The sequence below is a fragment of the Microcaecilia unicolor genome, chromosome 6 (assembly GCF_901765095.1).
Source record: "Microcaecilia unicolor chromosome 6, aMicUni1.1, whole genome shotgun sequence".
In the NCBI taxonomy this organism is placed as follows: domain Eukaryota; kingdom Metazoa; phylum Chordata; class Amphibia; order Gymnophiona; family Siphonopidae; genus Microcaecilia; species Microcaecilia unicolor.
The window spans coordinates 314,248,824-314,275,904 of record NC_044036.1 but is presented as its reverse complement, the minus strand read 5'-3'; the positions used below and the strand labels follow the sequence as shown (position 1 = coordinate 314,275,904).

General features: G+C 48.3%; 1 protein-coding gene across 1 annotated transcript in view; it reads right to left on the bottom strand.

Moving 5' to 3' along the window:
* The window catches only part of UBE2O (ubiquitin conjugating enzyme E2 O), a 126,713-nt gene that overhangs the window by 83,124 nt on the left and 16,508 nt on the right, over positions 1-27,081 (bottom strand). Inside the window, exon 2 of the mRNA XM_030208196.1 lies at positions 13,373-13,435. Coding sequence (XP_030064056.1) covers positions 13,373-13,435 — 63 coding nt within the window. The remainder of the gene's footprint in view (positions 1-13,372; positions 13,436-27,081) is intronic.

Here is a 27,081-nt window from a genome sequence, read left to right as displayed (position 1 = left end):
ATTGCTCGACACCCCGGACAAGTGATTCTGTTAGCCCCGAATTGGCCGCGTCGGCCGTGGTACGGAGATCTGGTGCGGTTGGCGATAGCGGATCCTCTGCCGTTGTCAGATTCAGGGGTGTTGTGTCAGGGACCGATAGTTATGCCGGATCCGGATCGGTTCTCGCTTACGGCCTGGCTCTTGAGAGGCACAGGTTAAGGAAGAAAGGTTTTTCGGCCAGAGTTATCGATACGATGTTGAGTTCGCGTAAGCGGTCCACATCGTTGGCGTATGTCCGGGTCTGGCGAGTTTTTGAGCATTGGTGTGCAGGTAGGCAGGTTCTGCCCTTTCGGGCGTCGGTGACAGATGTCTTGGAGTTTTTACAGGATGGTATGGACAGGGGTTTGGCCTTGTCTTCCTTGAAGGTACAGGTAGCGGCTTTGTCGGGTTTCCGTGGGAAGATCCAGGGAAAGTCGTTAGCTTCTAGTCCTGATGTGGTTCGATTTTTGAAGGGTGTTAAGTTACTGCGCCCGCCGCGGCGGCGGATGGTGCCTTCGTGGGATTTGAATCTCGTTTTGGATACTTTGGTGAGGCCGCCGTTTGAGCCTTTGGTTTCTGTTTCAGATAAGGATCTGTTCCTAAAGACGGTGTTCTTGGTGGCTATTACTTCAGCTCGGCGGGTGTCAGAACTTCAGGCTTTGTCTTGTAGAGAGCCCTTTTTGTCCTTTTCCAAGGAGAAGGTTTCGTTGCGCCCGGTGCCGTCCTTTGTGCCCAAGGTGGTCTCAGAGTTTCATGTGAATCAAGTGATTTCCTTGCCAGTTTTGGGTGACTTGGCCGGGGATGCAGAGCAGCGTCGTCTGGCTAAGTTAGATGTGCGCAGAGTCTTGCGCTGTTACATTTCCAGAACTCGTCACTATAGGCTTTCTGATCGTTTGTTCATTCTCCATGGTGGTGCAAGGAAGGGCGCAGCAGCTTCCAAAGCTACGATAGCTAGATGGTTGAAGGAATCAATTGCGTCGGCGTATTTGCTGAAGGGCCGCGTGGTCCCTAAGGAATTTTCGGCTCATTCTACCAGGAGTATGGCGGCCTCCTGGGCGGACAGTAGTTTGATTCCTCCGTTAGATATTTGTCGAGCGGCGGTTTGGTCGTCATTGCATTCCTTTGTTAAACATTACAGGATTGATGTGCATGCCAAGGAAGAGGCAGGCTTTGGGGCTGCGGTGTTGACCTCGGGCCTACGGGGTTCCCGCCCTTAAGATATTACTGCTTGGGTACGTCCCATGCGTCTGACCGGTCTGGAGGGTCGTGGAGGAAGGTGAAATTAGATCTTACCTGCTAATTTTCTTTCCTCTAGACCCTCCAGACCGGTCAAGGCCCGCCCTGTCTGTACTGTAGGCCAAGAGGTCTGTAGTCTGTTGTTCTATCTTGCAGCTGTTGAGTGTGAATTCTATGGTTTCAGACTTGGTTTGGATAAGTCTGGTCAGGTTTGTGACCGTGTTTGTTAGTCCACCTGTGGAAGCACACACTATTGAAGGACACAATGAAGGATATGAGGAAAGTGTCCAATTGACAATTACACGTACGGGGTTATTAGTTCCAGTTGGTGTTTTTGTTTTTCTCTGCTTTGTCAGGGTTATACTGGCTAGTGAATGTACTGCACAGGTTATATATACAGTATTCAAAAGTTCAGTGTTTCTCAGTCTCCCTCTGCTGGTAGGAGGACATAACCCATGCGTCTTGACCGGTCTGGAGGGTCTAGAGGAAAGAAAATTAGCAGGTAAGATCTAATTTCACCTTAGATAACCATGTCAAAACATTTTTCAAAATGTTTGATTCTTTTTGTAACTCCAAAGGCAAATGATACCTACTCAAAAAGGCAGACCCTCTAACTGACCATGATTTAGTAGAGGAAAGCCTAATCTTTTAACAAAGAGAATTTTCAGAGAAAAACCCCTCCCCTATAGAACCAGCTGACTGTCCAGGGGTATAAATTTCCAAAGGACTGAGATAAAGTAGTGCCAATTCCCAAAATAATTTTTCACATGTGTTTGTATCAGTGGTGTAGCCAGACAGCCAATTCTGGGTGGGCATAACATTTTCTCTGCTCCTGCCCTACCTCTATTTTTCGCCCCTCTCCTGGCACCTCACAACTCATAAAATACATACTGTAGCTAATGAGGATCCCCAAAGCTCTGAAAGCAGACAACTTCAGAAGGTGGTCAGAATGCCCTTTAACCAAGTTTGGCAGGCAGCAGCAATGTCCAGGAGCTACCAATGTCAGCACCCCACACATACAGTTGTCGATGACGAAGGTATGGTGCTGCACAACGCAGAACTTGGCAGAAGGGAAGTCTCACCACCTTTGGGGGAGGACCTTAGCTGGCGATGCTTGGAAATCCCCACCAGCTACAAGGGTCAAAGCTAGTGTTAAACATGATGGGGCCCAGGTCAGAAAGAGGGGGGCCTCCTGATCACCTCTCTCTCTTTTTTTTGTTACATTTGTACCCCGCGCTTTCCCACTCATGGCAGGCTCAATGCGGCTTACATATTGTATACAGGTACTTATTTGTACCTGGGGCAATGGAGGGTTAAGTGACTTGCCCAGAGTCACAAGGAGCTGCCTGTGCCTGTGAAGTGGGAATCAAACTAAGTTCCTCAGGACCAAAGTCCACCACCCTAACCACTAGGCCACTCCTCCACTTGAAAATCCCAGCTGCTATTACTATAATACCAAAACTCAAAACAAAAAAAATCCCCTACCTCACTGGAAACCAAACTAGATAGAACATGACCAGGAAAATATACTAAATCTAATACCAAGAGAGGAGCTTCTGGTGTACTAAGGGAACAGAACAGATAGGAGAGAGGAAAAAAAAAAGACATATGGACAGCAGTCGCTTGAAGAAGTAGCAGCAGAAGACAGACAGGAAACCAGAAAAGAGAAACTGGAACCAACATAATGGGAAAAATAAAATGTCTAAACAACAAAGGTAGAAAAAAATATTTTTATTTTGAATGTATTATATGGAAATGTTAGCTTTGGGAAATGTGCATAACAAATGTCTTTGTATTGTGTTCACTAGTAAAGGAAATGCATTTCTGGTTTTCATCTTTCCAGTGTTGCAGTACATGCCAAGTTTAACTTCTTGGAGCTCCCAGTTAATTTTTGTGATCCCTTGATCTGTATTTGGTGAGGGTCTGTTGGTATTATAGTAATGAGAAATATATTCTAAATCTAATAAGAGAAGCGCGCCCTCAGAGATTTTAAGCACCCACATGGCAATTACTCAAGACCACTAACGGGTGAAAAATTGCACATGATTACACATAAAAATACCTCCCTCACCCAATCTCACCTCCATGTCCAACACTTCTTCCTCTCTCTCTCTCCCCCCTTCACCCCTATGTCCAACATGTCTCCCTCTCTCCACATCCCACCTCTGACAATCCTCCCTCCCCAAACCAATGCAGCATCTCTCCCTCCCACCCTGAGAAATTCTTCCTCTAACCCTACACACCATGCAGCATCTCTCCCTCCCTCCATATCCAGTTAACCTTCTCTTCTTTCCCCCATGTGCGGCACCTCGTTCCTTCCCTCTACCTTTTGCATTTCTTTGCAGCGCCTCTTTCCTTTCCTTCCCTCCACTCCACACCCATGCATTTCTCTGCCAGCGAGAAACACTCCCCTGCCCCATCTACCTTCATAAAGGCTTCTGTCAAAGGGTTATTGCCGGCAGCAGCAGAGATGCTCACCCAGAAGCCTCCCCCCTCTCTGAAGTATTCTGTGCAGGCAAAAAAAAGGGGGGAGGGAAGTGTCGCGTGGGGATGGAAGTATGCAGCAGCAGAGGGAAGGCTTCCATGTTAAGTCATGGACAGAGTGTGGGAATCGCTGCAGCTGAGCCCAGTCTGCTCCTCCTAAGTCGGCACTTGCAAGAGTACAGCGCCACTGGGTAGGCCTGAGCCCAAATTTGTATGATAAGCATTAGCATAGCTGGCAAGAGGGCATTTGGATAGAAAGGCTGATTGGTTCCATGTGGTTTCTCTTACATACTACTTGAGGAACTGAAGGGACACCTAGCATTCTATATTATGTGTTGAATTAGAGTCTGATTAGGTACACTATTGCTACTAATGCAGTCCTGTTCATTACCGCTCCTCAGTGTCTGCTCTGCATTTTCTTTTCTGCAAAACTGAATAGAAAAACGCTACTCACACTAAACTTTGGATATAAATAAAACCTAGTACAGAAATCCCACCACCAGAATAGCTCAGTAAGTACTACCAACTGCTAATAACACTAGTGATTACAATATCAATAAACAGCGAATGATACATTCCTGTAGCAGGTGTTCTCCGAGGACAGCAGGCTGATTGTTCTCACGACTGGGTTGACGTCCATGGCAGCCCCCACCAACCGGAACAAAACTTTGCGGGCTGTCCCGCACGCAGGGCACGCCCGCCGCGCATGCGTGGCCGTCTTCCCGCCCGTGCGCGACCGTTCCCGCTCAGTTGAATGACAAGCAAAATAATGAGGAAAACGCAACTCCAAAGGGGAGGAGGGAGGGTAGGTGAGAACAATCAGCCTGCTGTCCTCGGAGAACACCTACTACAGGTATGTATCATTCGCTTTCTCCGAGGACAAGCAGGCTGCTTGTTCTCACGACTGGGGTATCCCTAGCTCTCAGGCTCACTCAAAACAAGAACCCAGGTCAATTGAACCTCGCAACGGCGAGGGCATAACAGAAATTGACCTACGAAGAACAACTAACAGAGTGCAGCCTGAACAGAATAAAATAGGGTCCTGGAGGGTGGAGTTGGATTCAAACCCCAAACAGATTCTGCAGCACCGACTGCCCGAACCGACTGTCGCGTCGGGTATCCTGCTGGAGGCAGTAATGTGATGTGAATGTGTGGACAGATGACCACGTCGCAGCCTTGCAAATCTCTTCAATAGTGGCTGACCAAGTGGGCCACTGACGCTGCCATGGCTCTAACACTATGAACCGTGACATGACCCTCAAGAGCCAGCCCAGCCTGGGGTAAGTGAAGGAAATGCAATCTGCTAGCCAATTGGAGATGGTGCGTTTCCCGACAGCGACCCCTTCCTATGGGGTCGAAAGAAAACCAATTGGGCAGACTGTATGTGGGGCTGTGTCCGCTCCAAATAGAAGGGCCAACGCTCGCTTGCAGTCCCATGTGTGCAACTGACGTTCATCAGGGCGGGTATGTGTGTCTGGAAAGCATGTTGGCAAATTGACTGGTTAAGATGGAACTCCGACACCACCTTGCAGGCAACTTAGGATGAGTGCGGAGTACTACTCTGTTATGATGAAATTTGTATAGGGAGCATGAGCTACCAGGGCTTGCAGCTCACTGACTCTATGAGCTGAAGTAACTGCCACCAAGAAAATGACCTTCCAGGTCAAGTACTTCAGATGGCCAGAATTCAGTGGCTCAAAAGGAGGCTTCATCAGTGGGTGAGGACGCGTGTGAGATCCCATGACATGCAGGAGACTTGACAGGGGGCCTTGTCAAAAGCAAGCCTCTCAAATCGAACGACTAAAGGTTCTCCAGAGATGGCTTTACCCTCTACATGGTGGTGGTAAGCACTAATTGCACTGAGGTGATTCCTTACTGAGTTGGTCTTGAGATCAGACTCCAATAAGTGCAGAAGGTATTCAAGCAGGTTCCGTGCAGGACAAGAACGAGGTTCTAGGGCCTTGCTCTCACACCAAACGACAAACCTCCTCCACTTGAAAAAGTAACTCTTTTTAGTGGAATCCTTTCTAGAGGCAAGCAAGACGCAGGAGACACCCTCAGACAGACCCAACGAAGCAAAGTCTACGCCCTCAACATCCAGGCCGTGAGAACCAGAGACTGAAGGTTGGGGTGCAGAAGCGCTCCGTTGTTCTGCGAAATGAGAGTCGGGAAAACACTCCAATCTCCATGGTTCTTCGGAGGACAACTCCAGAAGTAGAGGGAACCGTTGTCTTGCTTGAGCTTCAGTAAGGTCTTCCCCACCAAAGGTATGGGAGGATAAGCATACAGGAGGCCGGTCCCCCAATGGAGGAGAAAGGTATCCGACGCCAGTCTGCCATGTGCCTGTAGTCTGGAACAGAACAGAGGCAGCTTGTGGGTGGTCTGAAAGGCGAAAAGATCCACCGAGGGGGTGCCCCACTCTCGGAAGATCTTGTGTACCACTCTGGAATGGAGCGACCACTCGTGCGGTTGCATGACTCTGCTCAGTCTGTCGGCCAGACTGTTGTTTACGCCTGCCAGGTATGTGGCCTGGAGAAGCATGCCGAACTGGCAGGCCCAACTCCACATCCCGACGGCTTCCTGACACAGGGGGCGAGATCCGGTGCCCCCCTGCTTGTTGATATAATACATTGCAACCTGATTGTCTGTCCGAATTTGGATGATTTGGTAGGACAGCCGATCTCTGAAGGCCTTCAGCGTGTTCCAGACCGCTCGGAGCTCCAGGAGGTTTGATCTGAAGATCTTGTTCCTGGAGGGACCACATCGACATGAGCTCCCCATCCCAGGCGAGATGCATCCATCGTCAGCACCTTCGTGGCCTGCGGAATTTGGAATGGACGTCCCAGTGTCAAATTGGTCCGAATTGTCCACCAGTGCAGCGAATTGCAGCAACTGATGGACAGGCGGATGACATCGTCTAGATTCCCGGTGGCTGGGCACCACTGGGAAGCTAGGGTCCATTGAGCAGATCTCATGTGGAGGCGAGCCCTGGGAGTCACGTGAACCGTAGAGGCCATATGACCCAGGAGTCTCAACATCTGCCGAGCTGTGACCTGCTAGACGCTCTGGACAGGAGATTCTGCGCCCTTGCTTCGGGAAGAAAGGCTTGAGCCGTCTGAGAATTCAGCAGAGCTCCTATGAATTCCAGAGATTGGACTGGCTGGAGATGGGACTTCGGGTAATTTATCACAAACCCCAGCAGCTCCAGAAGGTGAATAGTGCACTGCATGGACCGAAGAGCTCCTGCCTCTGAGGTGCTCTTGACCAACCAATCGTCGAGATACGGGAACACGTGCACCCCCAGCTTGCATAGATAAGCCGCAACCACCACGAGACACTTCGTGAACACCCGTGGGGCAGAGGCGAGCCCAAAGGGCAGCACACAATACTGAAAGTGCCGTGTGCCCAGGCGGAATCTGAGATACTGTCTGTGAGCTGGCAGTATCGGGATGTGAGTGTAAGCGTCCCTTTAAATCCAGGGAACATAGCCAATCGTCTTTCTGAACTCATTGGTAGAAGGGTGCCAATGAAAGCATCCTGAACTTCTCTTTGACAGATATTTGTTCAGGCCTCTCAGGTCTAGGATGGGGCACATCCACCATGTTTTCTTTTCCACAAGGAAGTACCTGGAATAGAATCCCTGCCCTTCCTGCCCGGGTGGCACGGGCAACCGCATTGGCGCTGAGAAGGGCGGAGAGTTCCTCTGCAAGTACCTGCCTGTGATGGGAGCTGAAGGATTGGGCTTCCCGGTGGGCAATTTGGTGGAGTGGAGATCAAATTCAGGGTGTATCTGCATCCGCACTATTTGAAGAACCCACTGGTCGGAGGTTATAAGAGGCCACCTTTGGTGTAAAGCTTTCAACCTCCCTCCGACCGGCAGGTCGTCCGGTACGGACACTTTGATGGCGGCTATGTTCCCATGGATCCAGTCAAAAGCCGGTCCCCTGCTTTTGCTGTGGTAGCGCAGGGGGCTGCTTAGGCGCACGCCATTGACTGGAACGAGCGCGCTAGGACTGTCCCTGTGCCTGAGGCCTTCGGGCCGGCTGGGTGTACCTACGCTTGCTGTAGGCGTAGGGTGCAGCCTGCCAGGCCCGAGAAAAACGTCCACCTGCAGAGGTGGATGCTGAAGGCGCCCGGTGGGAGAGTTTGTCGAGAGCAGTTTCCCGCGGTGTAGTTGGTCCACTAGCTGCTCGACCTTCTCGCCGAAAATGTATCCCCCCGGCAAGGGACATCCGCCAGTCGCTGCTGAGTGCGGTTGTCCAGGTCAGAGGCACGCAGCAGGAGAGTCTGCGCATCACTATACCTTGGGACACAGCTCGGGTTGCCACATCAACAGGTGTCAGATACCCCGGACAGGAACTTTCTGCACGCCTTCAGCTGGCCTGACCACCTCCTGAAAAGGCCTGGACTGCTCCGGGGGGAAGCTTGTCGACCAGGTCCGCCAGTTTGCCTCACATTGTTCCGCAAGCGGACATGCTCGTGTAGAGCTGGTATGAATGGATGAGGGTCACGAGCATGGAAGATTGGTAGGCTTTCCTCCCAAACGAGTCCAGAGTGCGAGACTCCCGCCCCGGGGGCGCCAAGGCGGTATCCCTCGAACTCCGTGCTCTCTTGAGAGCAGAGTCCACGGACCGCCGAGTCATGAGGCAATTGAGGCCGCATCAACTCTGGGTCAGAATGGATCCTGTATTGGGACTCGCTTTCTTGGGGATGGTGGGGTTAGATAATGGCTTCAGCCAGTTCCAAAGCAGTGTCTCTTTGAGGACATTGTGCAACGGCACGTGGAAGACTCTCTAGGTGGTGATAGATAGTCGAGGACTTCAAGCATTCTCAGCCCTCGGCTCATCCACAGTGACCACGGGGAAGGGAATGCAAATAGACATATCCTTGACAAAGGAGGGCAAAGGAGAGGCTCTCAGGGGGTGAGCGATTCCTCTCCGGTGAAGGAGTGGGGTCGGAGGGAAGGCCCACAGACTCTCTGAGGAGAATATCTGGGGTCCTCCTCCTCCCCCCACGAAGCCTCCGCTTCCTCGGTGTCGGACATGAGCTCTTTCAGCTCAGACCTCAACCGGGCACGTCTCGACTCTGCGAGGAACCACGTCTCAATGATGGCATCGAGCGGTGAACTCCACGCCAGCGGGAACGAAGCTCCCTCCATCGACGGGGACTCCACCTGCGTGGCGGTCGACAAAGGCGCCGCAAGCAGCGTCGGAGGCCTCGGCATCGGGCTACAGCACACCGGCGCCTCCATCAATGGCGCAGGGGGCGCAAGCACCCCCCGGGTGCGGCAAAGCTGGCGCATCAGCCCTTCCAGAATCCCAGGAAGGATGGCTTGGAGGCACTCGTCAAGGCCCGCTGTCGGGAAAGGCAGGGGGGCCGGTGTGGGTGTCAGTGCTGGAAGCTGCTCGGGTCCAGGAAACGGTACTGAAGTACCCGCGGACTGATGCAGCGACACCTCTTCAACCGAGGGGGAACGCTCCTCTCGGCACTGCCGCTTCCTGGGCGTCGAGTCATCCCTCGAGGTACCGGAGCTGGCAGTCCCGTGCGCCGTGGGCGACCGATGACGGTGTTTCTTCCCTTTCTTCCGATGCCCGTCATCGGCGCTCGGCGGCAGAGAAGAGGAGGTAGAACCCCCTCGGCCTCGAGGGATCGGATCCAACAGGGTTTGGTCCCGATGGCCCTGGGTAGAAGGAGGGGCCAACTGCCCGCGCGGCCGCGCAACCCCGCCGTCACCGGCAGGCCAACGGTACCTGTACTCCTGGGGACGGTGCCAGAGTCGGCGCCGATTTCGTCGACATCGGTACCGAAGATGTGGCCGTCGACACCGATGCCGTCGAAGTCGAAGGGCCGGCGCAAGTTCCAAAAAGACGGTCCCAAAGAACTTGCCCTCGCCACCTGTGTCCGCTTCCTTAAGCCGAGACACAAGGTGGCATGTCTTGGTATTATTGCTCCGGCCAGAGCAATGGAGGCACCAAGCGGTGGGTATCGGTTTTGCGAGATCTGCCAGCCGCACCAACCACACGTTTTGAATCCCCTCGGGACCTTCGAGGACATCGACGGAAAAAATCGCTGTCGGCGAGGTTAAAGTCGTCGATGGTGGCGGGTGAAAAGCACACCCCCGAAAAGAAAACGACCGCGCGGCCACAAGGCTGCGACGAAGCGCCCTCGCGGCTAATGACGAGGAGACTTTTTTTAAATCGATTAGAGAAAAAAAAACGCAAACGATACGCGAACAGGAAAAAAAGCCCTGCGCTAGGCCGCAATCCGGTTTCCGGGGCTGACCAGAGAGAGAGACGCTAACACGTCTCTCTCCAGCGCGGAATAGAAAAAACTGAGCAGGAACGGTCTGCGACTATGGGCGGGAAGACAGCCGCGCATGCACGGTGGGCGTGCCCTGCATGCGGGGACCGCCCGCAAAGTTTTCTTCCGGTTGGTGGGGCTGCCGTGGACGTCAACCCAGTCGTGAGAACAAGCAGCCTGCTTGTCCTCGGAGAAAAAGTCCTCTCTAATACTGAAAGAATTAAATAGGCACATTTGCTGCTCTTAGTGATTTTTAAAATGTTCCAGTCTTACCTAGAGGGTGACAAACCAGTTTTTTCAGTTTCAGCCAAAAACTAATCCGCGGCCAAAATTTGCCCAGCCCTTGAAACAGAACAGCCCCCCTCCCTCCCTGACCAGAAGTGCCTCTCCCTACTACTACTACTTACCATTTCTAGAGTGCTACTCGGTTACGCAGCACTGTACAGTTTAACCAAAAGGGACAGTCCCTGCTCAAAGGAGCTTACAATCTAATGGGCAAAATGTCAAGTGGGGCAGTCTAGATTTCCTGAATAGAGGTATGGTGGTTAGGTGCCGAAGGCGACATTGAAGAGGTGGGCTTTGAGCAAGGCTTTGAAGATGGGCAGTGAGGGGGCCTGGCATATGGGCTCAGGGAGATTATTCCAGGCATGGGGTGAGGCGAGGCAGAAAGGGCGAAGCCTGGAGTTGGCGGGTGGTGGAGAAGGGTACTGAAAGGAGGGATTTGTCTTGAGGAGGGGAGGCTACGGGTGGGAACGTAAGGGGAGATGAGGGTAGAGAGGTAGGGAGGGGCTGCAAATAGAGTGCATTTGTAGGTTAATAGGAGAAGCTTAAACTGTATGCGGTATCTGATCGGAAGCCAGTGAAGTGACTTGAGGAGAGGGGTGATACGAGTATATCGGTCCAGGCGGAAGATAAGACGTGCAGCAGAGTTCTGAACGGACTGAAGGGGGGATAGATGGCAAAGTGGGAGGCCAGCGAGGAGTAGGTTGCAGTAGTCAAGGCGAGAGGTAATGAGAGAGTGGATGAGAGTTTGGGTGGTGTGCTCAGAGAGGAAAGGGCGAATTTTGCTAATGTTATAGAGGAAGAAGCGACAGGTCTTGGCTATCTGCTGTATATGCACAGAGAAGGAGAGGGAGGAGTCGAGGAGGAGTCGAAGATGACTCCGAGGTTGCGGGCAGATGAGACGGGGACGATGAGGGTGTTATCAACTGAGACAGAGAGTGGAGGGAGAGGAGAAGTGGGTTTGGGAGGGAAGACAATAAGCTCAGTCTTGGCCATGTTCAGTTTCAAGTGGTGGTTGGACATCCAGGCAGCAATCCCCTCCAGGCCTATCATATCTTTAGTGAGCTAGTGGGGGCAAGGGTGACTGTGGATCACTCTAGCCCTAACTAGCCTCTAAACCACCAATACGGTAGGTCGGGGAGGGGACGAGACAGACTCTTTGCATTTAGGAAGGGAGTGGGGACTACAAGCTGCACAGCCAACACTGAAACAAGACCAAATCAGAATTTTGGTTTGGCTTCAGTGCCAAAGCCAAAATTGAATTCAGTTAGTCTCTAGTTTTACCTCATGTACTTTAACACCCCCCCCCCCCCACCCCCCAAGGATAGTACTCAATATATATCCTCTAACAAACTGTTTTCCACATAGTTGCTCCCTTTCCCCACTGTCACTAAAATCATATGAATTAAGTATGCTTATAGGATTCCTTGAGAGTAGTGAGCCAGGTGTTATACTCTTGTAGCAATGCAGGATAGGATCATTGAGCACAGGTTCTACAGGAATGGACAATGCACCTCTCGACATTCTGGAAAATATACTTTTGAGACTTCAATATCAGGCACATGCAGCTCCTTGTAACTCTGGGCATGTCACTAACCCTCCATTGCCCCATTGTATAGTCGCATTTGAGCCTGCCATGAGTGGGGAAAGCACGGTGGTACAAATGTAACAAAAAAAAAACAAAACAAACAGGTGATTTCTGCTCTATTCATGTTAAAACTCTGATCTGCCTTTTAGCTTATCACAGCAAAGCAGTACTGGTACAAGCAGCTCATCTCCAAAGGGGAGCTCCATTTCTCAAGAAAACCAATCCAGCAGCATCAGATCAACATACTGAGAAACCCCACCTAAATAAAGATCTCTTCATTTCCTTGTGTCTAGCTGTCTTTATGGCCAGAATCTTTCCTCAACTTTTAAACTGGTATTCTATGCTTATTAAGTTCTTATCCTCTTCTGTAATTTCTATTTATTAGGATTCATTTACCGTCTTTTTGAAGGCATTCACTCAAGGAGGTGTACAGTAAGAATCACTCAAACATAAGCAATAGAATGTTTCATTATGTATTGTGTTGACATCAGGGGCGTAGCTATGTGGGGCCACTGCCGTTGGGTAACTGTGCTGGCGGGGTGTCCCCAACCCCCGCCAGCCAAAGTCCTCTTCAGCGCTGGTCTCCGGGCCGGCGCGCTGCAGCTGATCTGGGCGGATTCTGTTTGTGTGTCCTCCTGGCGTCCTGCATGTTCCTGTGTACAGGCTGCACTTAGGAACGTGCAGGACGTCAGGACAACTCACACAGAAACAGAATCCTTCCAGATCAGCTGCAGCAATGCGCCGGCCCAGAGACAGGTGCTGAAGAGGACTTCAGCAGGCGGGGGTTGGGGACACCCGCCTGCACAGGTACCTTGGCAGCGGCCAGAAAGGGAAGGGAAGGGTGCTGGGGAGGGTGACAAGTGGTGGTAGTGGCGGGCAGCGCCGAGTGGGGGTCTCAAAATGTGCCCCACCTTCGGCTCTGGACCCCCCCCCCCCCTCCGGCTACACCCCTGGTTGACATTGTAAGTAATATGCTATGACAAACTTTATATTGTTTGAATGTTTTTGCTGCTGTAATTGTCTAATATACAGCGTGAGAGGTAAGAGTAAGAGGCATTAGAAAATAAGGAACTAATTTAAAGAAAGTTGCACCATGAGGTCGGAGAAAGTGATTAAAATGTCTCAGCTACGGTAGGAGTGGATTAAAAATGTCCTGCTGTTGCTTCATCTGCCAGATTTATATGGATAAGAATACATATTTTCTTTACTGTTATAGAAAAGTTCCAACTCATGCAGTGGGGTCCACCATACAGAATGCCTGCAACCATCAATGGTGTTTCTTACAAAAAGTACGTTTGCCACAAAGTTAGGACTTTTAAAAACCACATTCAGTACAGTAGACTTTTCAGATAGGTATGTCACCAAGCAAGGGAGTTTTAAAGGTCACTGGAGTATGACTATACTGCTTTCATTGGTAAGAACAGATCAAAGCAAAATGTAGGTAAGAGGTGAAATTGCACTTACGTTTGAACCCAGGGTTCTGACTACATCACGGGGAACAATTTGAGAACGATCTTCAAGTTTTAGCTAAGAAAGAAGGAGAAACATTTTAAAATGTAGAAAGTTCAGACTGCTTTCAGGAGCTAACTGCCACAGCAGGTGATTCAGAACACTATGCTTTACTGGGTGACCAAACACTTTAAGTATTATAAGAAAACTAGCCCTTAAGCCTGTAACAAAGGGCTAGTTTTTTGTTTTCCTATGGCCCTCACCCCTGTCCACCAACCCTCCTCTCCCCCCCTCCCATCCACTCATGTCCATCAACTGTTCTCTCCCCTACCCTCCATCCTCCGCAATTGTGACCTCCTGTGCCCTGCCGTCCCTGCCGCCGCCATTTCGCGGTCCCCCCCGGCGTCACCCCCCCCTCTTTCCGACGTTGTTGTGTCGTCAGTTCTCCATCGCTGCGTCTGTTTCCCTCAGTCCCGCCCCTCCTTCCCTCCCTGCTCCCTCCTCCTCCAATTTCCACGCCCATGTCCAAGCCCTCCTCCCTATTGGGCTGTACTGCTGGTGGAGGCGGGGCTTGGACTTCTACACTCTCAGCGTTCCGACTCTATTGCGCATTTGCAGGTGAGTCGGTCACTTGCCGTTTACATGTTTGATGTGTGTGATTATCTTAAAGCAGTATTTTCCTCATCCTGTGCAAGTAGGTGATGGCAAAAAACAAACATCTGATCTCCTTGCTCATATTTTAAAATATGGGCAATACTAAAACGCTTCAGTTAGTGATTAACAGACTGAGAAAATGCTAGTTACTGGTAATTTACTTTGGGGGGGGGGGGAGGAAGGAGAGGACAGACCGGTGTGTGAAAAGGAGAAATTAGGACAACTGTCCCTCCCTCCCAGCTCCAAGGCCCCCTCCCCTCCCAACTGTCCCTCCCTCCTAGCTCCAAGGCCCCCCTCCCAGCCAGGTCCAAGGCCCCCCTCCCTCTCAGCCAGCTCCAAGGCTCCCCTCCGTCCATCCCTCCCAGCTCCAAGGCCCCCCTAATTCTGAGACCTCCCATGTCCAGCACTTCTCCTGCCTTCCCCTCCCCCCCCGAGGTTGCCGCCGCCCCCCCCTCCACCCGGGCCCTCTCCTCTCCATTAAACGTACAGCACCTCACCTCCGAAACCGCAGCAGGCAGATCGCCTCCCGTCTGCCTTCCTTCCCTGCCTGTGTCCCGCCCTCGTGTGACGTAACGTCGGCGAGGGCGGGACACAGGCAGGGAAGGCCGACGGGAGCTGATCTGCCTGCTGCGGTTTCAGCGCTGTAAGTTCAATGGAGAAGAGAGGGCCCGGCCCGGGTGGAGGGGAGGGAAGCGGGAGCGACCTCGGCGGTTCCCTCCCTCCCTTCCATGTGGTGCACTCCTCAGCGCAGTTTCCCTCTCTGTTCCATCATCACATCTTGATGCGGGGGCGGGACAAAGAGGGAAGTCTCTACTGCGCATTTGCAGGCGAGTCGGTCACTTGCCATTTATATATGTTTGATACCTCTATCATGTCTCCCTTCAGCTGTCTCTTCTCCAAGCTGAAAAGCCCTAGCATCCTTAGTCTTTCTTCATAGGGAAGTCGTCCCATCCCCGCTATCATTTTAGTCGCCCTTCGCTGCACCTTTTCCAATTCTACTATATCTTTCTTGAGATGCGGCGACCAGAATTGACAAAGTACTCAAGGTGCGGTCGAACCATGGAGCGATACAACGGCATTATAACATCCTCACACCTGTTTTCCATACCTTTCCTAATGATACCCAACATTCTATTCGCTTTCCGAGCCACAGCAGCACACTGAGCAGAAGGTTTCAGTGTATTATCGACGACGACACCCAGATCCCTTTCTTGGTCCATAACTCCTAACGTGGAACCTTGCATGACGTAGCTATAATTCGGGTTCTTTTTCCCCACATGCATCACCTTGCACTTGCTCACATTAAACATCAACTGCCATTTAGCCGCCCAGTCTCGTAAGGTCCTTCTGTAATTTTTCACAATCCTGTCGCAAGTTAACGACTTTGAATAACTTTGTGCCATCAGCAAATTTAATTACCTCGCTAGTTACTCCTATCTCTAAATCATTACTCCTCGATCATCAGAAGTCCAACCGATTCTTTTGCCGGCTTCCTGCTTTTAATATACCTAAAAAAAAAGTTTTACTGTGTGCGTTGGCCTCCAACGAAATCTTTTTTCAAAGTCCCTCTTAGCCTTCCTTATCAGTACTTTGCATTTGACTTGACATTCCTTATGCTGTTTCTTATTATTTTCAGTTGGTTCCTTCTTCCATTTTCTGAAGGATTTTCTTTTAGCTCTAATAGCTTCCTTCACCTCGCGGTTTAACCACACCGGCTGTCATTCAGGCTTCCGTCGTCCTTTTTTAATACGCGGAATATATTTGGCCTAGGCTTCCAGGATGGTGTTTTTGAACAGCATCCACGCCTGATGTAAAGTTTTGACCCTTACAGCCGCTCCTATTAATCTTGTGAGGAAGGTACAATCAACCTAGTAGCTTAGTGCCTCAGAAAATATCTTCTGGGGCCTCCCATTCTGCCAGTACCATCCAGGACAGGGCTCTATGAAGCAGAAAGCTTTGGTATGGGTCTCTAAAACCTCAAAAATAAGATCACTATTTTGTAGAATCTGAGGGAAGAAGGGCCTGAATGCACAAAGCCTTGGAAATTCCATCAATGAGATGTGCTAATTCCTCCCTGCGAAACAGCCATACCAACAGAGTCTCTTCCTCTTCCATCAGGGACAGGTCTTCAAGGGTTGGGGAGGCTTTACCTTAAGGACAGTCTCTTCCCATCAATGGGTCCCATGAGTGGCACTGGCTGTCGGCAATCTAGCTTTCTGTATGGGGCCCTTCCAAGGTCTCTCCCCCCCCCCCAACTCAGGAGCAGTCTGTGGCCCAATGGGGCCCACCAATGTGTGAAGGAGGGAACATGGCCCATGACCAAATGAGGCACTCCTCCTGAGGGACTGCCTGATGTAAGTCACAAGAACCTGAATTCACTCTACTCTCAGGACCCTCAGCCTCCTTGAAGCAGAGGGGGGGTGATGCCAACCCCACAATACAAGAAGTCTAGTGTTTGAGGGGACGGTGGTAAAATGGATGCAATTCCCACCAACTGCAAGAGCTCTGTGGGCCATGGGAGATGCAAAATCCCTTTCTGACCGACTACCTACCATGGCTGAAAGGCCCTGAAAGTCACATTCAGGTCACAAGGAGCTGACTGTAGTACTTGTGTGCTGGCTCCTGGAAAACAAACAGGAACTGCTGCCTACCCTGCTTATTTGGATTAGTCTAGCAGTGATAAGGCAGCAAGGTTTATTCATGTGTCCATAGCAGGCAGATGGCTTGAAAAATATGGAGGATGAAGTGCAGTCAGATTACATCACTCCTACAAGCCATACTATTTTTTACTCTATGAGTTTCAGCTTTCCCTCATACGAGTTCTTACAGTAGAACAGGGGAGGAAAAAAATACATTTTTCACCAAACTTCTCCCACCAAGTACAAATAAGACCACCACTTTCCAAACAAATTGCATTTTTCGAGTCATAGAAGAAGAACTCAATGTATATCACCAAGGGTATATACTGCATTGCTGCAATATTTTATATTCTAAACATGCATCTTATGGAAGGACCTGACTGCAGAAGAATTAAAACCTCTCCTATACACACACACCCCCCTAGGCAGTGGATCGTTTCTGGATGTTTAAAAATACCTTTAGGTTGTTTTTTTTTCCTCCATATAGTTCACCTCTGAAGATGGAACTATGCTCCTGAAAGCTGATTTGTCTCACCTTTAGTATACAACCACACTAAACCTAGCAGAAAGATCAATCGTCAAAAAATTCAGCTCTTGCTACAATGGGTTGCTGCACGATGCTCTGTGACAGATAGGTTCTGCCTTAAAAGTTATTAGAATTAGCAAAATGAGGGGATATGGAATGTCCTGGAAAAAGACAATGGAACCTGTATCCACACGGGTGTTATCTATATACCTCCAGCAGAAATGGAGAAGCTGGACAAGGATCTGATGGAATGAAAGAGGAAGCACCGTTGGGAGATTTCAACTTGACTGTGGTCTGAAATGTCCTGTTGGTAGAATCAGAAAGTAGAGAAATTGTGGATGCCTGTCAAAGGTCCTTGCTCAAACAACTGGTGACGGAATCCACGAGGAAAGGGTCGACTTTGGATCTAGTGCTCATAAACTGAGGAAATGTTTCCAATGTCCAGGTGTGTGTCTGCCCACCTAGGTAATAATGATCATCACACAATATGGTTTGATGTGAGATCAAAAGTGGAATGCAGACGCACAAAACTCAAAGTACTGGATTTCAGACGTACTGATTTTGGTAAAATGGGGGAAATACCTGAAGGAGCTGACAGCATGGGTAGGAATTGGAGAAGTGGAAGCATGGTGGTGCAAGCTGAAAACTGCTATAAATAAATAAATAAGGCAACTGATCTTTATATAAGAAAAAAAAACAGAAACAGGAAGCCTATATGGTTCTTCAAACAGGTGGCTGAAAAAATAAGGGCAAAAGAGGCTTCGTTCAAGAAATACAGAAGAATGCAACAAGAGGATCCTGGAAAATATTACCAGATTAAACTCGAAGTGAAGAAGGAAATATGGCTAGCAAAAGCACGGGCAGAAGAAAAAATGGCTAAAGATGAAAAAAGACCTTTTTGTAGATATATTGGGGAAAGGAGAGAAAATAGGAATGTATTGCAAGACTGAAAGATACTGAGAATAGCTAAGTGGAGAGTGATGAGGATAAAGCAAACATGGTAAAAAATACCATGTTCATGGTAGAAAATCCTGGAAAAGGACCGCAGTCGGTTACCAAAGGAATATCTGGAAATGCACTGGCTACTGCACCGTTCACAGAAGAAAGCGTTTATAAACAACTTGAGAATCAGAAAGTGGACAAAGCTAAAAGTAACATAGTAACATAGTAGATGACGGCAGAGAAAGACCTGTACGATCACAAGATAAACTCATATGTGCTACTTTATGTGTATACCTGACCTTGATTTGTATCTGCCATTTTCAGGGCACAGACCGTAGAAGTCTGCCCAGCACTAGCCCCGCCTCCCAACCACCGGTGCTGCCACCCAATCTCTGCTAAGCTTCTGAGGATCCATTCCTTCTGAACAGGATTCCTTTAAGTTTATCCCACGCATTTTTGAATTCAGTTACCGCTTTCATCTCCACCACCTCCCGCGGGAGGGCATGCCAAGTAGCCACCACTCTGTCTGTGAAAAAATACTTCCTGACATTTTTCTTGAGTCTGCCCACCTTCAATCTCATTTCATGTCCTCTAGTTCTGCCGCCTTCGCCTCGGGAAAAGGTTCGTATGCGGATTAATACCTTTCAAATATTTGAACATCTGTATCATATCACCCCTGTTTCTCCTTTCCTCCAGGGTATACATGTTCAGGTCAGCAAGTCTCTCCTCATACATCTTGTAACGCAAATCCCATACCATTTTTGTAGATTTTCTTTGCACTGCTTGAATTCTTTTTACATCTTTAGCAAGATACGGCCTCCAAAACTGAACACAATACTCTAGGTGGGACCTCGCCAACGACTTCCACAGGGAAATCAACACCTCCTTTCTTCTGTTGGTCACACCTCTCTCTATACTGCCTAGCAATCTTCTGGCTATGGTCACTGCCTTGTCACACTGTTTCGTCGCCTTCAGATCCTCAGATACTATGAGGCAGATGCACTAAAGCTAAATGAGCCTTTAATGACCCTCTAACAAGGAAAATTTGATCCGTTGCATGCATCAAAGGGCTTTTACCGAGGAAGCCAGCAGCTAACGAAAACGGAATGGAGATGAGCAATTAGTGTGAAAACCCCATTGAAACGACATGCACTAACCTTTTCCGATTGCCTTTACGCAGGAAAAAGGCAGGAAATCTAACGAGAGGTCTGGACCTCTCGTTAGGACAGCTCTGTGCCAGGAAAAATCATTAAGTGAAAAAATAAACAAACTTTGAGCCAATCCCAGCGCATTAGCAGAGCTAAAAACGCTGTGATTGGTCCAAAGGATGTCAGAAAACACATCAAATAAAAAAAATTAAAAAAAGGATCGGGAGGGGGCAAGGGCGCTCATCAGGAGCGTCCTGTATGGACGGCCTTGCCCCCCCCCCGCTGCTCCCCACTTTCCGCCGCTCCCCCCCCCCCCCCGAAAAAGCAAAATGCTAGCTGCCCTGGTCCCCCTCCCTTCCTGTTCCTGTGTTCTGCAGAGCTAACTCCGCCTCCCGTCATTCTTTCGCCCCGTGCCCCGCCCCCGCTGCCCCCCCCTGAGGTCGACTACGCCGCTCCCCCCCTCCACCGAGACCCCCTCCCTATTAACGACCCGAGCAGCGCCTCTCACCTCTTTCAGAAGCGCTGCACGGGCAGGAAGATCTATTGTGTTGGTTGTAGAGTCTCCATGACGTCTCTTCTTCCCTGGCCTTGGCCCCGCCTCCTTCTGACGTAAGTAACCTACGTCAGAAGGAGGCGGGGCCTGGGCCAGGGCAGAAGAGACGTCATGGAGACTCTACAACCAACACAATAGATCTTCCTGCCCGTGCAGCGCTTCTGAAAGAGGTGAGAGGCGCTGCTCGGGTCGTTAATAGGGAGGGGGGTCTCGGTGGAGGGGGGGAGCGGCGTAGTCAACCTCAGGGGGGGCAGCGGGGGCGGGGCACGGTGCGAAAGAATGACGGGAGGCGGAGTTAGCTCTGCAGAACACAGGAACAGGAAGGGAGGGGGACCGGGGCAGCCAGCTAGCATTTTGCTTTTTCGGGGGGGGGGGGGGGGGGGCAAGGCCGTCCATACAGGACGCTCCTGATGAGCGCCCTTGCCCCCCCCCGATCCTTTGTTTTTTGGATTTTGCTGACCGGGTAGCCCCGTGTATGTGTTGTGGCTTTTTTTTTGTTTTTACGTTTGCAGCATGCGCAGAGCAGCCAGCAAAACGCTTGGCTGCTCTGCGCATGATTTAGGGGCCGATTACCGATGTGTATTGTGATTCTTTGATACATTGTACGTTTGAATACCGATCTGAGCATGTGTGACTTTTTTTTTTTGGTGCATTCTTCGTTTTTTAAAAATCGTTAGGGACTTTAACGATTTTGATTTTTTTACGTTTGGTTGCTGCATCTGCCTCTATGACCCCAAGATCCCGCTACCCTCCATTGCCCCAGGTACAAATAAGTACCTGTATACAATATGTAAGTCACACAGAGCCTGCCATGAGTGGGAAAGCGCGGGGTACAAATGTAACAAAAAAATTTACATATCAGACACCACCTAACACACATGTCTCTCGTGGATTTCTACTCCCTAAGTGCATCACTTTGCATTGAATTTTAATTGCCAACCCTTAGACCATTCTTCTAGCTTCTACAGATCCTTTTTCATGTTTTCCACTGCCTCTGGGGAGTGGATGGGATAAATCCCAGAATACTGAGGGAACTCCAAGACGTCCTGGCCTCTTAAGGATTTATTTAATAGATCTTTAGAGACAGAAGAAGCTTCATGGGATTGGAGATGAGCTGTGGTGGTAAATGGAGATGGGGCATGAGTGGTAAACCACAGGCCAGTAAACCTCACATCAGCGGTAGGAAAAATAATGGAGTCACTGCTGAAGGGAAGGATAGGTGACTTTCTAGAAGCCAATGGGTTATAGGATCTGAGGCAGCATGGTTTTTACCATTCTGCCACTATGAATATATTATGGGATGCCATTCAGGGCGTGAACAATACCTTACTTTTGATGAATACTTCAGTTAAGGGTGAAATAACTGATTTAAAAAAATCTAATCAGATACTGTCCAACCAAATTCAAGAGAAGAGTGTTAAAACTTTGAAAATAGAAAGCGAAATCGAGAAATTACAAAATCTTACAGAAGCTTTAATTAAAGAAAGAGAAATCCAGGAAAGAAAGTTAGAATTTCTTGAAAATAATGGACGCAGGAATAACTTGAGATTTTTAAATTTTCCGAAATCTCCTTTGATAAATGCTTTGGATATGCTTAAGAAATATTTCAGTGAAATATTGGAGATTCCAGTGGAGGGTTATCCCCCCATAACGAGAACCCAATATATAACAGGAATACCTGGACTGCCTAAAGACAAACCTGAAGCTGCTCCCCCTACTAATTTAAATCTAACAGAGTTCCTGGAAACATCTCTTGAACTTATTTCTGAAAAAACAACATTATTGGTAACATTTGCACTTGAGCCTGATCGAAATAATATCCTTCGGTCATATTTCAGGCACATTAATGACTCTTTCTTGGAACAAAACATACAAGTTTTCCCCGATTTGGCACGAGCCACTCAAAAGAAAAGAATTCTTGACAAATAAGCCAAGGGTTCTAAAGTTAGGTGGTAGTTTTATTTTGAAATTTCCTTGTAGGTGTTGTATTTCTTTTGATTTGGTAAATTACGTTTTTTTTTTTAATCCCAAGAAACAGAGTTTATTGAATCAAAAGAAAAAGTTGCTCCATCTCTGGAGCCACTCCCATAATTTTGAGAATGCTGTTAAATCGGCTGTGGATATTAGTTTCTCCTGTCTGCTGATAAATAGTTTAAATTTATCAATACATTTCCTTTTGTCATAATTTCTTAGCTCTTGATTCAAATTATTGTGGACAAATGTAAAAGAAAATTTTCTTTATAGCAATATATATATTATTGTAATTCCTTATAATTGTTTATTTCTGAGATTGCCAATACATTTATGTTTTTAGATATAAATATAAAATGAATAAAAATTAAAAAAAAAAAAAAAGAGAAAATTCTGCCAAATGAAATCCGTTTGACTTCTTTGACTGGGTGACCAAAGAACTGGATGAAGGACGTGCGCTAGATGTAATCTACTTGGATTTCAGCAAGCCTTTGATACGGTCCCTCTCAGAAGGCTCATGAATAAGCTGAGAGGGCTGAATTTTGGACCCAAAGTGGTGAACTATATGTTGACTGACAGGCAGCAGAGGGTGGTGGTAAATGGAATCAGCTTGGAGAAAAGGAAGGCTAATAGTGGAGTGTCCTCCAAACTCTCACATAAGCAAATTGAAGAAAAAAAATTGCCCTCTTGCCTGAAGCAATGTAGCAACAACACACAGCAGATGGTATCTGGGGAGTTCCCACCTGGACAATTCCCACACACAATTACCCTCTGGATGATTGCTATCTAGGTCAATTACCCCCCTGGATAATTCCACCCCCCCCCCCCCATGTGTTGATTCCCATCCTCATCTGCCTTTTCAATGCTCACTCATTCCTTGACCTGCTCTTCAAGCCTTTGGTCTTCCTCCCTCCCTGCAGTTATCAGCATTTCACTCAGCATGAGAGGAAAAGTCATGCTAAGAATAATGATGGTCATTGGGGGAGAGACAAAAGTGCTGGCAGAGGGTGGGGCAAGAGTGAGAAGCGGGAAACCCAGGTGGGGGGAGTGGAAGACAGGAGTCAGAAGTGCAGGTCAAGTCTAGAATAGGTGGGAAAACAGCTGTGGTGTAGCCAACTCACTGCCATTGGCCTATAACAGTCTACAGACTATTAAAACTGAATACTGGATTCCACTATAAATACTAGATTTAAAAATAAAAACTAGAGATACATCTGATTCGCTTCATTACTGTCTACCCCCTCATCCTTCTTTCTAATGATTTACCAAATCTTTATATACACACACTGCGTTTGATGTATATTTGGCAACAAATGTTTTGTTTTGGTTTTTTTGGGGGGAGGTGGGGGTGGAATTAGTCATGGGGAAATTGGAGAGTGGGAATTGTCCAGGTGGGAACTGACCTAGAACCCTCCAGATAGCCTTTCTTCATTAACCTCACCCTTTCAAGAGTCATGCCATAAGACAGAGGGAGGATCCTTCATGAGAATTGGACCCTGCAAGAGGATCCATTGGGGGCGGGGGGGGGGGGGGGGAAGAGGAACAGCCAAAGCAGGCTGTTGATCTGCAGTCTGACTAGGTTCACATACCATGGACACCTGGGCCAATCTAGCACCACCAGAATCACCACACCCTGACAAAGTGAAATTCGTCTGATGGGCAGAGTCCTCATCAGCCACAGTGGAAAGACAAGATGGTGCTGCAGCCAGAACATGTATTGCCTCCAAACCATTCTCCCTGCTCCTGCTGAAGAATCTGGACACCTCTGCATTGCTCTTCTGAGCCATGAAGTATATCACCAGAACCCCCCATTGTCCTGTGCTTGATAAAATACTGCCCAGGAGAGCTCCCACTCACCTGGATCCAATGAGGTCCTGCTGAGGAAATCTGCCTGCACATTCTGTGACCCTACGTGCACCGCTGAGAGCAAGGAAAGGTGGCTCTGTCCACTGCCACAGAAGATTCACCTCCTACACCAAGAGCAGCACACTCTGCGCCTCCACGTATGATGACATAAGCGACCACTGTGGCACAGAGGATGCACATTGTTCTCCCCAGCAACAAGGGTAGAAATGCCTGCAAGACCAGATGGACTGCCCTCAACTCCAGGCAGTTGACTGACCATGAAGCTTCCACCTTTCACCACATGGCTTGGGCTGTCCGGCCCCAAAAGAGGGCTCCCCATCCTGACAGACCCGCGTCTGTGGTGACCACCCCCTGTCTGGAGATACTAGGGAGACGCCTTTCCCCAATTTCTCCAGGTGCAACCAACAACGCATCACAAATTTGGATTGGGCTGTCCAAGGCACCTGGAACTGAGTAATCAGCCAAGAGGGGAGACCAGCAGCTGAGGACCAGCTGAAGGGTTCTCATGTGGAACCTCGCCCAAGGAAGAGCATATAAAATGGCCACCATGGTGCCCAACACCTGCAATGCAGGAAGTTGAAGGCGGAAGAAAACCCGTTCGCAAAGCTTCAGCTATCGGGCCTGCGGCAGCACCATCAACCCTGCCTGAGTGTTGAAAATAACAGAGGTATTTGAGAGACTGCAAGACTGTCCACCCAACCGATGGAGTGCAGATGTGAATGATCACCTGGTCTGTTGCCTGCAAATTCTTGCAAGAAAGATGCTCTGATCAGCCAATCATCCAGGTAAGAATGTACCCAGATGCCCTCTCGGTGAAGAAACTCCATGACACCACCATAACTTTATAAAAGGTTCTGGGTGCCTTTGCTAGCCCAAAGGGCATGGCTTGGAACTGAAAGTGCTCCCTGAGCACATAAAAGCAGAGGAAACATTGATGAGGCAGCCAAATGGGTACATGCAGATTCAGAGAGGTACTTGTACAGGTAATTGTACCAATTGTACAGGTGCAATGACCGAATGGCTTTGTTGTGTCTGTCCCCTCCCACCATATAAACTGAGAGGCAGGAGATTGAAAGCCCTGTGCACTAAAGCACACTGAACAAAGGCAGCTGAGGGGGAGGGGGGGGGAGAAGGGAGAGACCCAAGGCCATCAGAGATACCCATGAGCCCTAAGGGACTCCTCAACTCCAAAGTTCTACCAGTGTCGGTCAAAGTACTTAAGTAAAAATAAATGTATATTTTAATACTTAAGTAAAAGTAAAATGAAAACACGCATTAAAAAAAAAAAAAAAGTTATTGCCTAATACTAAAGTACCACAACTACAATGAAGAAAGTATTAATGTTTTTATCCCAACAACTTTACCGCTCTGCAATTCAATCCACTTTGGGCTTTTAGTAAAACCCAATTTTTGAAAATAATTCTCACTTACACAAGTGTGCTTGTGAGTCATTAATCCAGCACAGCTAAAAAGGTTTTCCACAAATGCAGTAGCAGGAAGTAGATTCTTTAGTCTGATAAAAAAGTTCTTTCAAAGCAGGTCAGGCTGCAATATTACCGATCTCTTCCAACTTGGTCTGCAGGTATTGATCACGGGAATCTGTCTGAAATACTTGACTTCTGTATAGCAAAGAGTATTTTATCATCATTATCTATTAGAAGACATGCTAATTCATCACTTGCACCTTCATCTTTATCTTCGTTAACATTGTCATGTTGTCCAATTACAAAGAAAGCTTTCACAAAGTTGGAATCGTCTGTTCTAACAATTTTCGTGCGATGGCAAACTCTGAATAGCTTTGATGCAAGATCAAATGTGTGAGAACCCTTCAGTCTTAAGGCCAAACAGACTTCATCTCTAAAGACTATCAATCCAGTGGACAGTCACTCCAATGTAAAATTTTCCTTGGGATGACCCGTAGTCTTGTGGTAGAGCATTTCTGTTCACCAAAAATTGCAACCAGCTTCAGCTTCATTTCAAAGTGACCCTACTCATCACTTGGCTGGAGACCAGTAACCACATCAAACATAAGCAACTTCACTGTTCTTATAGGCTATATTCACTTCACTGAACAGCAAAATTTAAGATGAAATGATCCACTGTTTGTGTGACGAGGTCTGCAATACCAAGAAGAAAACAAAAGCACAAGCCAGAGTCTTTATAATAAAGGGAAATGGGACTTGATATACCACCTTTCTGAGGTTTTTGCAACTACATTCAAAGTGGTTTACATATATTCAGGTACTTATTTTGTACCAGGGGCAATGAAGGGTTAAGTGACTTGCCCAGAGTCACAAGGAGCTGCAGTGGGAATCGAACTCAGTTCCCCAGGATCAAAGTCTACTCCTCCACTAAAGTTTAACTTTGTCCTGTTCCTGGAAGCCCATTTGTGCTTTTGTTTTCTTTTTGCTCTATTGGTGTACTCGATAATACCCTCTTTTTTTTTTTTACGAGGTCTGGAATAGCAAAATCATGCTCCTGGTTTTGCTGTTTCATTTGGTTTACTGCGGAATCATCATTTACATCTTGCTTCCACTTTTACTTTTTACTGCAAGCATCAGGTGTAACTGAGTAAAAGTAGTAAACACTGGCAAAATTATTACTTCAGTAAAAGTAACAAATGTTATCCTGTACTTCTTTACTATACAACACCGAGTTCTACTGGGCCTGTGTGTCAGGTCAGGAGCCACAATTAATCTGGAGCTGAACAGGTTATGTCCATTCACCTGCTAGATAGAATACTGAAGGTGTGGCTGCTGAACAGTATCCTATTATGGCACAGCTCTGGCATTCTCTCTCCATCTGTAGGTAGATGAGCAAATCCCACAAGTCTCTGGACTGATCTGCAGGATGCTATGGAAAGAGGTATCACAACATGTGGAGGAGGTGTATTTTCAAAGCACTTAGACTTACAAAGTCTAATTAGTGGCTGGATTTAAGGCCCAGAATTGAAGGGTTCCAGAAAGGATCCTGGTTCTCAGTTTAAGACCATTACTGCAATAATTAGACTACATTTTTTTTTTTTGGTGGGGGGGGGGGGGGGGGGGAGTAGCAGGTATGAGTAAAACAAATATAAAACACACAACAAACAATCTGACCAGCTGTCAACAGAGTCAGACCTCAGGTCTGGTTCCAGTTCAGATGGCAGGACAAAAGGAAGAGAAGGAAATTGTCAGCCCTCTCCCCCCCCCCCCCCCCCCCAAAAAAAAAAAGTCTACTTCTTTCTGGTGGAACCCTGAAAACTGTCATAACCAAGGAGGCTTTTCAGGTTGCTATGCTCTGAATGAACCATATTAAAGTATGTTCTCCTGAACCACCTTAACCTGATCACACAATTACACTGCGTCTGCCTAAATCAATAGTTAAATTTCTAAAAACAACCCCCCCCCCCCCCCCAATTTTACATTATTCTTACAATATTTAGT